At 40.4% G+C, this 14,480-nt stretch overlaps 1 protein-coding gene across 1 annotated transcript; it reads left to right on the top strand.

Annotated features, from left to right (window-relative positions):
- Positions 1-340: 340 nt before the first annotated feature.
- Positions 341-1,767, top strand: LOC145125424 (S-type anion channel SLAH1-like). Its single transcript, XM_079060888.1, has 2 exons — positions 341-1,278; positions 1,371-1,767. The coding sequence occupies exons 1-2, from the start codon at positions 406-408 to the stop codon at positions 1,644-1,646; spliced, it is 1,149 nt and encodes a 382-aa protein (XP_078917014.1). The 5' UTR covers positions 341-405; the 3' UTR covers positions 1,647-1,767.
- Positions 1,768-14,480: the final 12,713 nt, after the last annotated feature.

Here is a 14,480-nt window from a genome sequence, read left to right on the forward strand (position 1 = left end):
AGGATTCACAATGCATGGAGAAACACACACGGTCCCCCCCTTAATTGATAAATTAAACTATATTTGTTTTCACAGAGATATTGGGGAGAGATTAAGTGGAGCAAAGTGATTTTGCTTTTGGGCATTATCGATCGAAGTGCGAGCTTACATGGATAATTTCTCTATTTCCTTGCGTACGTCAATTTATGTCTAACGCTTAAGAAAATAAATCTTTTCCGATTTTATCTTGACAGATTTATCTTTTCGGAAGATCTGTTTTCTTAAAGTCTCACTGTATACCAGATTAATTTAAATCAATCCATTTACTATATAAAGAACCTCACAAAAATATAAAACAAGACATTCCTTTGACTTGTCTATTAAGTATAGAATACGTAGCTAGAAGCTTTCTAATCAAGTTCAAAAATGGTTCAACCTCAATCGAAATTGGATGTTGTCATTGAATCTCCAACCAGCAAACACCAAGAACACGCAGTGAAGCCATATAATATTGAGAATCAAGAAAAAACGAAAAAGAAGCCATCAGTCATAGCGAACATTAATGCCAGCTATTTCAGGATTTGCATATCCCTTGCTGGTCAAGCTTTACTTTGGAAAACCCTTAGTGAAGACACAAACATGGGACCAACCTTTCGTAACTTGTTCTTGAAGTTACCATCGACTGCTTTTTTCTTGCTTTGGTGTCTTTCCCTATGCGTGTTGGTGTCTCTCTCTATCCTCTATGTTTTGAGGTGCATTTTCTACTTCAACATGGTGAAAGCCGAGTTCCATCACCATGTAGGAGTAAATTACCTATTTGCACCGTGGATATCATGGCTCCTGTTACTTCTATCAGCTCCATCATTCATTTTACGCCACAAATACTCTTGTGAGTATTTATGGTGGCTGCTTATCATTCCAGTGGTAGGTCTTGATGTAAAGGTATATGGGCAATGGTTTACGACTGAAAAGAGGTTTTTGTCAATGGTGGCTAATCCAACAAGTCAACTATCGGTAATAGGGAATTTCATAGGAGCCCATGCAGCCATTAAGATGGGGTGGAGAGAAAGTGGCACTTTCTTGTTTACATTGGGACTGACTCATTATATGATTGTTTTTATCACCCTTTATCAGCGTCTGTCTGGCAGTAATCACATCCCCTCCAAGCTCAGACCTGTTTTCTTCCTCTTTGTAGCTGCCCCAAGCATGGCGGCCTTAGCCTGGAAATCTATTAAAGGAAGCTTTGATATCCAATGCAAAATGCTATTCTTTCTGTCCTTATTTCTCTTTACATCTTTGGTAAGTTTGTTTCTCTCTATACATCAACACATATTGCTAGGTCTTGCGACAAACTGGTTCTGATTTTTTGATAAATGTGTTGTATGAAATAGGCTAGCCGGCCGATGCTTTTCAAGAAATCAGTGAAAGAGTTCAGTGTGGCATGGTGGGCTTTCTCCTTCCCTCTCACCTTCCTTGCTCTGGCAGCCACAGCATACGCTCAGCAAGTGAAGAGTCTCACAGCAACTGGATTAGCAGTAGTCTTATCAACAATTTCGGTTCTTGTTTTCCTCCTCCTCTTAGTCTTTTCCACGTTGAAGATCGACTCCCTACTTCATAAACCTATTCTCAAATTCTCTAACGATTCAGTGTCCTACAATTTAAATTAATGTCATTGGTGAAATAAGCTAGACATTAAGGGTATTCTGTAATATCACTGTAGTTTAGTTATTATGCTTGGCTAGTTATCTCTTAACTATTTTCATGAATCAATACAACAGTTGAAGAGCATCATATATATATATATATATATATATATATATATATATATATATATATATATATATATATATATATATGTGTGTGTGTGTGTGTGTGTGTGTGTGTGTGTGTGTGTGTGTGTGTGTGTTATTTAAGTGTAATGAGATTAATTTGTTGACCAAAAATCTTGATAAATATTAAACAAGTAATAATGGTATGGAGCACACACTTGTTTAAGTTTGATCAAGTTTCAAAGTACACTGTCATTTAGGATGAAGCCCCTGAACGAACGGGGGTCCGGAGGTAGCGCCCCAGGGAGCGTGGTCCAAGGGACAGAGCCCCTGGCTGGGGTCGAAAATCGGTTTTTCAAAGAATTAACCATTGGTTTGACCCTTATTCAAATACTCGTTTTTATATATGTTACGTTACTATATTAAAAATGCATCAAAAAAATCGGCTTTTCAGAGAATTAACCATCCGTTTGACCCTTATCCAAATACCCGTTTTTATGTTAGTTTTAGTAGTTTTATGATAGTTTGCAACTGTCATGTGACAGTTTTCGGACAGAGATCATAAATCGGTTTTTGGTCTCATTTTTTGGTACATACAAAATCATATCATTAAAACGTTCTCTGTTCTTGTCTCTTTGAGTCTTATCCGATTAAATAGGATTGGGAGTACCACCCAAATACTTTAATCTGAAAGTGTTCAACACGATTCTCATAATTTTCAAGCCTTTCTATATCCACAATTCTAACAAAGATGAAAGTATTTATGTGATCATTGCAAGTGGCGATTCTGTGAAGGACATGACAAGCAAGTTTGAAAAATTGATGAAGTTTGAAGGCCAATACTTTCATACATGGCAGAAAAAGATGAAGTTTCTCCTTACCACTCTGAAAGTAATGTATGCTCTTAGTACACCAATGCCAACCTAACTAGAATCTGTTGAAGATGAACATTTAGAGGCAACAAGGAGGAGATCAAGGTGGGAAAATGATGATTTTATATGTCATGCTTACATTCTCAATGGTATGTCTGACTCTCTTTTTGATATCTACCAAAATGTCGAATCTGGAAAAGAATTATGGGATTCCCTTGAATCCAAATACATGGCAGAAGATTCTTCAATTAAGAAATTTTTGGTTGGTAACTTCATGGGTTACAAGATGGTTGATTCCAGGCCTGTTATGGAACAATACCATGAAATATTAAGGATCCTGGGACAGTTTGCCTAACACAATCTAAAAATGGATTAATCCTTTTTTGTGGCTGTTATCATGGAAAAATGCCCCTTTCCTAGAAAGAGTTTAAACACACTTTGAAACATAACAAGGAATAATTAACTTTGGTTCAACTTGGAAGTCATTTACAAATTGAAGATTCTCTAAGTACTCAAGAACTTCATAACAATCCCAAAGGCAAGAACCAAGTTGGTTCCTCTTCTGTGAACATGGTGAATGGAGAAGGACCAAAGAATCTGAAGAAGTCTAATGGTAAAGGAAGTTTAAAGGAAAGGATGACAAGCCTTCTAACAAGATGGAAAAGCGGTTTGTTGGAACTGTAACAAACCGCGTCATTTCAAGAAAGATTGTCACCTTCATAAGATGAACAAGGATGGTGCTGGTCCATGTAACATCCCAAAATTCAAGACCAAAAATTTCATTTTTAGTTTAATAGTTCATAAAACCAACAGTATAAAAACATACATAAAACATATCATGTCAAAACCAAAGTGTCAATAATCAAAACATGTTATCATAAAACAATATCAAAGTGCAATCCTAAAGATCTCATGTGCGAAAAACATAGTGTGATGCACTGCGATCGGGCCGACTCCTTTCCTTTGAAAACAAAGTACCTGAAACCCAAACTGTAAACCGTAAGCACGAAGCTTAGTGAGTTCCCCCATCATACCACATACCATACAACATACATACTGCCAGACAATTCTGGGGTGCCCGACCTACCATGCCAGGCATTTCTGGGGTGCCCGGCCTACCCATCTCAAGCAGTTTTGGGGTGCTTAACCTACCCTCCAGTTTATCTCAACAGGCTACGGGGACTATTTCACCCCCTACTACTACCACACAATAACATAGCATAACATAATGACAGGCATATATGGGGTGCCTGATCTACCCTTCGGTCCTAACGACCGTAATACGGGGACTATTCCCCTACTGCTACTATCACATAACATCATATCAAGCTAGCACATAAAACACATCAGGTAGCAGCAAACCTAGATAATTATCACAAAGACAATCATCTATCATATAATTCCTACTAGTGGGTCAGCATTGTGTCCATAGACCCACCACTACTAGAAGGTAACTCACCTCACACTACTGAAGTCCCGTGTACACAACCCCAGCTGCTGGATGACAGTTTCCCGAACTGTCAACATCAAAATAACACCCGATTAATAATTGGGTTCCAATACATAACCATAAGTCCGTGCTTGGGGGTAAAAGACTACTCTACCCCTAACCTGGCTTGATTCAAGCCCAAGGCCCAAACCAAAGGCCCAAAAGTCCAACTATGGCTCAAGGCCCAACATATGGCCCAATTTTCCAAATTGGGCCCAAACGTTTACATGGTCTTACCCTAAGGCCCAACCATTTATTCCAGTCCAACATTTGACATTCTAACGGCCCAATATCATATAATCATTAAGGCCCAAACTATGGCCCAATTTTCCAAATTGGGCCCAAACCTTCATATGGGCATTACCCTAAAGCTCATCTAAATATTCTAGTCCATTTGATTGTTCTTGGATGGCCCATTATTAGCCCAATCATCAAAGCCCAATAGAAGGGCCCAACACAAAGCCCAAGTGAAATTAAGGTTTCACATAAAATGTCAATTAGGGTTAAGTGTTTCTCACTTAACCCATTAAGTCCATCACTCTACTAGATAAATCATATAATATAGTCAGGCTTAATACATGATCCAATTCCAATGGCCCAAAATGCGGGTCCCGATAAGTCCAAGCCCATTATTCCAAAATTAGGGTTTTCTAAACCCTAATTAGGGTTTCCAACCCAATCATAGCACAATAGGACCAAAAGCTAAGTCCTTAGATCCATTAGGGTTTATTAGGCCCATTAGAGTTTCACTAGGCCCATTACGGTTTCGCTAGTTGGGCACCACCCACTACCACTTCGGGTAGTGGTGGTCAACGGCGGCTTACAGCGGCGGCCACCACCTCATGATGGTGGTTAGGGTTTCTAATCCATCTTGTCCAAGCATCCAAAAATTAACTACACACAAGCAAACGCACACCGCCACCCAACACGGCAGTTGGTGGCGGCAAGAGGCAGCAGCCACCACCCTACGGTGGTGGTTAAGAGTTTTCTTTTCATTATTCTAGCCACTATTACAATTTTACAATGAAATAACCCAAAAAAAAAACAAACACACTCACTCACTAAGATAAACACACACACACATGGCGGTACATGGTGGTGGTGGGGTCCTTCTTCGAATCTCCGGTCAAGAAAAGCTCTTGTGGCCCTAACCACTGCAACACACGCACACAACATCATAACACGAACACAGTTTCACGAGTCCACGAACTCATCCACCATTTCTCGGTGGCAGGCGGCTGACGAGGGGGGGGGGGAGGGGAGGGGACATCGGCGAGACATAGCGACCTTCGGGTTGGCAGCAGTGATGTAACCATCGGAAAGAAATGGAGAAAAGAAAAGGCGTAGCATCGACGAGCTGAGCAAGGGAACGCACCCAATCACAACCATCCTCGCGGTGGCTCATGGCAGTCGGAGGAAGAAACGATGGAACAGCCTCCTTCGTTGGTTGCACAAGCGGTGGCGGCGGCTAGCTGTTGTGGAAGGGTCTCAGAAGCGGGTGGTTCTCGTTGTCGCCGACAGCAAGAAAGAGAGAAGAGAGGTGGCGATCGGAGCTGAAGAACTGAGAGTGGCGGCCGGTGAGGGAGGCATAAGGAGGGTGACGGCTGATTGCTTCTATTAGGGTTAGGGTTAGGCAATGAAACCGTTATATACCCGTGTACCACAAAACTTAATCCCATAATGACATAAATAGTCCCTCCCTTCAGAAATAATTTCGAAATAGATCCCATAATTTACCATTTTAACCCTTCCTTCAGAAAACCCTTACAAATTAAGTCCGAAATTTACCTTTTTAACCCCAGCCACCCAAAAACCCTTCAACTTAAGTCCCAGTACTTACCGTGCAGCCCCTCCCTCAATAAAACCTTTTCAACTTAGGTCCAGAATTTACTCTTTAGCCCTTGTTTCCATAAATCCTTTCATATTAGGTCCAAATGATACCAACCACCCCCTGTCTTCCAACAATCTTTACAAAATAAATCCCGGAACTTACACTTTTAACCCCCAACTTCTAAATTATGCCATTTAACTCCTCGAAATCAACACCTTACTATATAATTATTGATTTTATGGCTACTATACAATCATTAATTTATTTATTTGTTTATTTAATAAACAGGGTGTTACAGTCCAAGTGGATCCAAGGATCCAGAATAGCAACAAGGTCAGATTTCTGTTTTCATGCAGAATTCTAAATATATTCAAAATTATATTTCTGTCATTTCTAGAGCATTTTATGTGCAGGATGATAATGTTACATGGTGGGTTGATTTGGGAGCAACAAGTCGTGTTTGTAAAGATCTACATTAGTTCAAGGACTTTCAACCAATTGAAGATGGATTTGTTGTGAAGATGGGAAATGTTGCAACTAAACCAATCAAGGGCCTAGGATTTTCTTTACTTACTATTACTTCTGGGAAATGTTTGTGTTTGAACAATGTTTTATATGTTCTTGGGATTCGTAAGAATCTCGTGTCTGAAATTGTATTAAATAATTATGGTTACAAACAAGAATTAGAAAGTGACAAGTATATCTTATCAAGACATGGTTCTTTTATGGGATTTGGATATATATGTAATGGAATGATTAGGATTAATATTAATTATCCTTCTGTTGATAATTTTGGTTTACATGGCTTCTTCTAGTACTAGAATTATTTTAATAAATCTGAATTATGGCATGCTAGACTAGGACACATTCATTACAAGATATTAAAAGACATGTCTAAAATGAGTCCAATTCCTGCTTTTGAGTTGCAAAATAATGAAAAATCTAAAACATGCATGCTAACTAAAATCACTAGACAACCTTTCAAAGATGATGTTAGGGAAAGCAAGGTGTTGGAACTTATACATAGTGATTTATGTGATTTCCATGCAACACATTCACGTGGAAACAAAAAGTATGTTGTTACTTTTATTGATGATGCATCTAGATATTGTTGTGTCTATTTTCTACATTCAAAAGATGAAGCTCTTGATAAATTTAAAATTTATAAGCAACAAGTAGAGCTACATTAAAATGAATTAATAAAAGTCTTGTGTACTGATAGAGCTGGTGAGTATTATGATCTAGTTTATTTTGAATCAACTCGAATAATACATCAAACCACAACTCCATATACACCACAACAAAAAGGTGTAGCTGAAATAATAAATAGGACTTTTAAATAAATGGTTAATTCCATGTTATCCTATTTTGGATTAAGTGAAGGGTTTTGGTGTGAGGCAATGTTAACCGAATGTTACATCTTGAACAAAACTCCAAATAAAAGGAGTAAGAATACTCCTTATGAACTTTGGTGTAAAACTGTACCAAATTTGAGTTATATCAAAGTTTGGGGATGTAGATCAGCTGTAAGGTTCACTGAACCCAAAAGGAAAACATTGGGTGAGAAAGGTGTAGATTTTATCTTCATTGGATATGTTGATCATTCCAAAGCATATAGATTCTATGTTTTAGAATCTAATGACTATGTATCTATAAACAGTGTGATAGAGTCAAGGGATGCTATCTTTGATGAAGAAAGGCTTACGTCTATACCTATACCAAGGGACATGATTCATCAATCTTCTAGCAAGATATTACTCAAACTAAATATGTTTCTGGTAGTGCAAGTTCTGTACCTGAACCTAGGAAAAGCACAAGAGCTAGAAAAGCTAAGTCTTTTGGATCTGACTTTCAACTTTATCTAGTTGAAGGAACAAGGAATGAGACTATATGTCAACATCAATATTGTTTTAATATTGAAGAGAATCCAAAGACTTTTAGTGAAGCTATGGCTTCTAGGGATGTTTATTTCTATAAGGAAGTAATTCAGGATGAGATTGATTCTATCATGCATAACAATACTTGGGTATTGTATGAATTACCTCCTAGTTGCAAGGCATTGAGAAGTAAGTAGACCCTCAAAAGGAAAATGAACGTAGATGGTACACTTGATAAGTATAAAGATAGATTGGTTATCCAAGGCTTTAGGCAAAAGGAAGGCATTGACTTCTTTGATACTTATGCTCCTGTTGCTAGAATTTCCAAAATTAGATTATTGTTAGCTCTTGCAGCTATACATAATCTTGTGATTCACCAAATGGATGTGAAAACTGCATTCTTGAAAGGTGACTTGGATGATGATATTTACATGAAACAACATGAAGTGTTTGTGATGCCTGGTAATGAACATAACGTGTGCAAGTTGAAGAAATCATTATATGGTTTGAAACAAACACCAAAACAATGGCATCAAAAGTTTGATGATGTGATATTGTCTAATGGTTTTGCATTAAACCATGTTGACAAATGTGTATATAGCAAATTTGATTCTTCTAGTAAAGGAGTTATAATTTGTCAATATGTTGATGATATGTTAATTTTTGGTACTGTTCAAGGTGAAGTTAAAAAAACCAAAAAATTCTTATCATCTAGTTTTGACATGAAAGACATGGGGGAAGCTGAGGTAACTCTTCGTATAAGAATTAGAAAAGGAAGCAATGGGATTTCAATTTCTCAATCTCATTACATTGAGAAGATATTGAAAAAGTTTAGCTTTGAGAATTGTTCTCCTGTAAGCACTCCTATAGATCGTAATCTTAAGCTTCTATTAAATAAAGGATCTCCAGTTTCTCAACTTGAATATTCTTGTAACGCTTGAATGGGTATGTTTCCTTTTTTCCCTTGTAATTTTAAATGTTTAATTTTTGGTCCTTGAGGTTATTACGCGGTGTGTACCATAGGGTACACTTAGCGTACTAGTTAAGAAGCTAGTACATAGAGCGTACCACATGTGTATGCTTGGCATACTAATGGGGAGAATGGATCGCGGGTTCGAGTCTCGTACATTGGGTGTACGAGGGTTACGTAGGGCGTACAAGGGGTTTAATTTTAGGATGTTGCACCCTATATAACCACCTTAAGTCCCAAGAGTTGGCCTCTTTATCAGCCTCCACTGTCATAAAACCCTAATCTCGAACCCTAATAGCATCTTTGAGTGTTCTTGACCTTTTGGGTGCATCTTTGGTTATTTGGTGGATTTGGTAGAAGAAGGAGTTGGTGAATAAGCATTTTTGGAGCTTGAGCTTGTGGATCCAAAGATTAGGCACCTTCCTCAGTTTCAAGAAGGTATAAAGCCTCAACCTTGATCTTTGTATACTTAAATCTCTTCATGTTATGGTTTTATGCTTTTTGGTCCCTTTTGGGTTGGTTTGGTGTGTTAAAGTCGGTTATGGGGCTTATCCTTTTAGATCTGAGCTTATTAAGAATTTCTTAAGCTTAATGGTGCAAACTTTATGGTGGTTTTGGTCTCATGCATGTGTTAAGTCATCTATTAAGTTCTTTTGAGATCAAGATCCCCATTAAGCCATGCATGCACATAAAGTTGGCAACTTTATGTGATAAACCACCTTAAGGAAGTTAGATCTGAGTTTGGGACGGAGTCTTAATCGATTATGAGCTGGAAAAGGAAATTTGGCCAAACAGGGAAGTACGTTGGGCGTACAAACCCTAAAGAGAGTATGTTGGGCTAAGAATATTATTGGACCTTGGTTTAAGGCCCATAAAGGGGTTTGGGCCGAATTTGGAAAAATGGGCCATAGTGGGCCTTGGGTGATTATTTTAGAATTTGGGCCTTTGGACAATTTGAATTGGGCTTTGTCCTTGGGCCAAATATAGGGAAGGGTAAAAAGGTCTTTTACCCTAGTTTGGACACTTAGGTGAGTCAGGATCCAATTATTAATTCGATGATGGTTTGTGATTATCGCGCAGGGATTTTCAGCGAGCGAGCAGCCAGAGATTTATTCGTGAGATTTAGTAGTGCGAGGTGATTTTCCTCACCATGTTTAGCGAGTCTAAAGCACTAATGTTGGCCCATGATCAGTTATGCTAGGATACTAGATGTATGTGTGACTCTTGTATATATATGTGCTTATATGATTTATATGTTGGGCGGGGGCGCGTTATACTCAGTGGGCGAGGCCCGATATGTGAGTTTGGGCAGGGCCATTATACTCAATGGGTGGGGCCCGTTATGCGAGTGTAGGCGGGGCCCGATACACTCTTTGGGTGGGGCCCGTTTTGTGTTTATTTATGTATGGTATGTGGTATGTTGGGGACTACACTAAGCTTTGTGTTTACGGTTTTCAGTTTATGTTTCAGGTACTTCTAGTTCCAAAGGGAAGAGCCTGAGATGATTGCAGAGCATACACCACATGTTTCCATATTTTCTGATTTACTCTGATGATTGATGATGTATTGATAGAATTTGTTTCCCTTGGTTTTATGAAAATGATATGGTTTACTATTTTATTAATCTAAAAATGAAAAAATTTCGGGTCTTATTTTTGGGACGTTACAATTTGGTATCAGAGCCTGGTTTGAGGGATTCAGACATACTCTCGGGAGTTTCTTAACTAAAACTGAGGATTTGGTAAAGTTTTTCAAAAAGAAATGTTTTAAAGAGAAAAGCAAGTTTTCTAATACAAGAAAGGGTGTGTGCATGCAATCGACCGAGCTCAAGTAAGTTTCTTAAAATACCCATACATGTTATCTGATATGATTTGATCTGTGAATCTGCAAATCGCATGCTAATTACGGCTAAGGATCTACTCAATATTTGCATGATAGAATTCTAGGAGAAATGCCTTTATATGCCTATTGTATAGTCTTGTAGACTTGCATGTTAGTACTAATCAGTCAGTGATAGTATGGCTTGATTAGGTGATGCTTTGTTCTGATTACTTGATGCTTGAGTGCTGCTTGCTTTGTGCTTTTTAGGAGTTCTTACTAGCTTCAGCTAACTAGTAAGCGAATATGCTAAGTTACATATTATAAGAACTAAATAATTTTAGAAGGTTAGGTTTTAACTCTATTGCACAACTCCTGTCTGAGTCCAACCGTTGTAGTGTGAAACCTTTCATTTGAAGAATTATCTGGTTTTGGTCATGTGTAATTGTATTCATAAGCCCGTTAGAGGAAGTTATTGGGAGTTGCTTCTACAGCTGATGGTGGAGAGTGGTTTGGAGTTGCTCTAGGAAAACATAGGATGAGATATAGTATTGGGAGCCTTGTCTTGAGGAGGGTTAATTGTATGGATATAAATTGAATTGGATGATTCAATGCAATCCCTGAGGAATGTACGGATAAATGTGGAAGATATTATGGGCTCGTACTACTGGAAGCAGAGGATATGTACTCGAGTCAAGGAGAGTTGCGATGAAACCAGGAAGCTTAAAGAGTTTGTGATCCCTCGATATATTCTAATGGTTTGTATGGTCTATTTTCAGTATGGTGACTCTGCAAGGAATACCTGTTGGCAATTCTGGTGCTGGAGAGGGCTCGGGATCAGGTTCTGGAGCAGGTGAACTGGATGATCAGACTAGGGAGTTCATCTCGTCTAAGATTACGTGTTGAATTCCCGAGCAGACTCATGTGATCTTTGGTACAGTCAAGGAGGGAATTCTGGAGAGTTTGGATGAGCGGTTGAGATCATTTCGTTCTGAGATGGTAGCCTTGGTGGGAGTGTATTCTTTGTCCTTCAGGGAGTTCCAGGAATGTGGAGCTCGGACTATCATGAGGGGAAGGACCCGATAGCGAGCAGGAGGTGGTTAGCATATGTTGCTAAGGCCTTCCGCACCAGCAGTTTCCCTGAGGGGGAAAAGGTGAGACTTGCTTCCTATCTTCTAAAGGACAGGGAACAAGATTTGTGGTAGGTGGTGGGACATGCAGTTGGTGATCAGGTCGTTTACACGATGACCTGGATAATTTTATTACCAGGTTCAGGGCTGAGTTTGCACCGGTGGTTGAGGTGCAGCAGTTGGCGTGAGAGTTTCAGGATCTACGCCAGACTACTGAGACGGTGGCTGAGATCACCATGATGTTAGGGAGAGGGAACTTTTTCTTATGCAGTATGTAGCGGATGAGGTGATGAAGAAGGCTAGGTATCATGAGATGTTGAGTAGTGACATTTGGCAGTTTGTAAGCCGATCCAGTTGTAGGACGTTGGAGGATATGATAGTGAGGGCTAGAGAGAGAGAGAGAGAGATTGATCTTGAGATGGAGAGGAAAAAGAAGCCGGATGAGGCTCAGGTATCTGGGGGCTTGGTCAAGAGGCCCGAGGTTGTGGATGTGAGAGGGAAGTGAGACAAGATGCACGATAGGGTGTGCAGGGTGGGTGGTTCTTGTTGCTTCAAGTGCGGCCGGACGGGTTATATTAGCAGGGATTGCACTGCTACCACCACCACCACCCCGGTATCTGATCTGATTTGCTTTCATTGCAGTTATAGGGGCCACAAGAAGGCACATTGTCAGAGTTTGGTAGCAACAGGACCGGTGTCAGCACCCGCTCATGCGACTCTTCGGATTACTGACGGACGCTAAAGCTAGGAAGATGCACCTATGGTGAAGAGCAGGGCTTTCCAGTTGACGGCCAAGGAGGCTCGTGCGACTCCCAACATAGTGACGGGTATGTATCTTCTCCTTATCTCTCTATTTATATTTATTTGTCTTCTTATGTTTATGTGTTTTATTTTAGGATCGTTCCTCATGAATGATATTTATTCTTTGGTGTTGTTTGATTCGGGGGCTACCCAATCATTTGTATCACTTGCGCTCGGGGGAGCTGGATTGTCCATTAGATTTTGAGATCATGGGTGATACATCTGTTCGTGTTGCGAGGGTTCATCGGGGTTGTACTCTTCAGTTATTCAGTGAGCAGTATTCGGTCGACTTGGTTCCCATTCCTTTGCGTGGGAACAAGGTTATTGTGGCTATGGATAGGTTGATCCCTAATGGGTCGGTGATAGATTTTGAGCAACAGTTAGATCGGGTTCGAACCCCAATTGGGGAAGAGTTAGCGGTTCATGGAGAGAGAGCTCAGCGTGGGCTAATTTTGTGTTCATCGGCGAGGGCCAGAAGCCATATTCAGCAGGGTTGTTATGGATTTGTCGCTTATGTTATGGATACCCGAGTTAAGGGTAAGGCGACCGTGGATGATGTTCCTGTTGTGCGGGATTACCCGGATGTGTTTCCGGAGGATTTGCTTGGGGTGCCTCCGGAGAGGCAGGTTGAGTTAAGGATTGATCTGGTTCGTAGTGCGTCTCCAATTTCCAAAGCACCGTATCGGTTGGCTCCTCCCGAGATGCAAGAGTTGTCTACACAGCTGCAGGAGCAGTTAGACAAGGGATTCATTCGACCTAGCAGTTCGCTATGGGGAGCACCGATCATGTTTGTAAAGAAGAAGGATAGGTCTCATCGTATGTGCATTGACAATCAGGAGCTGAATAAGCTAACAGTGAAGAACCGTTATCCACTCCCGCGGATTGATGATCTTTTTTGACCAGCTTCAGGGTGAATGTTGGTTCTACAAGATTAATTTGCGGTCGAATTATCATCATATGAGGGTCACCGAGGAGGATGTGCAGAAGATAGCTTTACGGACTCGTTATGGTCATTACGAGTTTGTAGTGATGCCTTCTAGGCTCACCAATGCTCCATCCACATTCATGGATCTTGCTAAACGCGTTTGCAAGCCGATGCTGGATCGGTCTATGATTGTGTTTATCGATGATATCTTGGTCTATTCCAAGACTCAGGAGCAGCACGAGGAGCACTTGAGGGAATTGTTGGAGACGTTGAGGAGGGAGATACTTTTCGCAAAGTTCTCGCGAGGTGCAGTTTCCGGGGTACCTTGTCAACCAGAATGGTATTCTGGTCGATCCGCCCAAGGTCGAGGCTGTAATGCAGTGGGAGGTTCCGAGGTCTCCATATGAGATTCGGAGTTTCCTTGGTCTTTTTGGTTACTATCAGAGACTTATCCAGGATTTCTCCAAGATAGTTGTTCCTTTAACTCAGTTTACAAAGAAGATGGTTACATTTCCTTCGGGGCCTAAGAAGCAGGAAACTTTTGAGACCTTGAGGATGCGGTTGTGCGAGGCACCGATTATGACCCTGCAGGAGGGTGTTGAGGATTTTGTGGTTTATTGTGATGCGTCGATCATGGGTTTGGGAGCGGCATTGATGCAGACGGGTCGCGTGATCGCTTACGCTTCGAGGCAGCTGAAGCCTTAAGAGGCAAATTATCCAACGCATGACTTGGAGCTGGGGGCTGTAGTCTTTTCCCTCAAGATTTGGCGGAATTACCTATATGGGGTCCGTTGTACTATTAGCATGGATCACAATATCCTAAGGTATCTGATGGAATAGCCAAATCTGAATATGAGGCAGCACCGGTGGTTGGATGTGGTGAATGATTATGATTATGAGATCCTTTATCACCCAGGGAAGACCAATGTGGTGGCCGGTGCTGTCAGCCGCAAGGCGGTCGCGGCTCCGATCAAATACATATGTTTGAGGATGAATGTAATTACTCCACTGTCGAAGCG

The sequence above is a fragment of the Lactuca virosa genome, chromosome 7 (genome assembly GCF_052849685.1).
Source record: "Lactuca virosa cultivar CGN04683 chromosome 7, Lactuca_virosa_CGN04683_v6, whole genome shotgun sequence".
Classification (NCBI taxonomy): domain Eukaryota; kingdom Viridiplantae; phylum Streptophyta; class Magnoliopsida; order Asterales; family Asteraceae; genus Lactuca; species Lactuca virosa.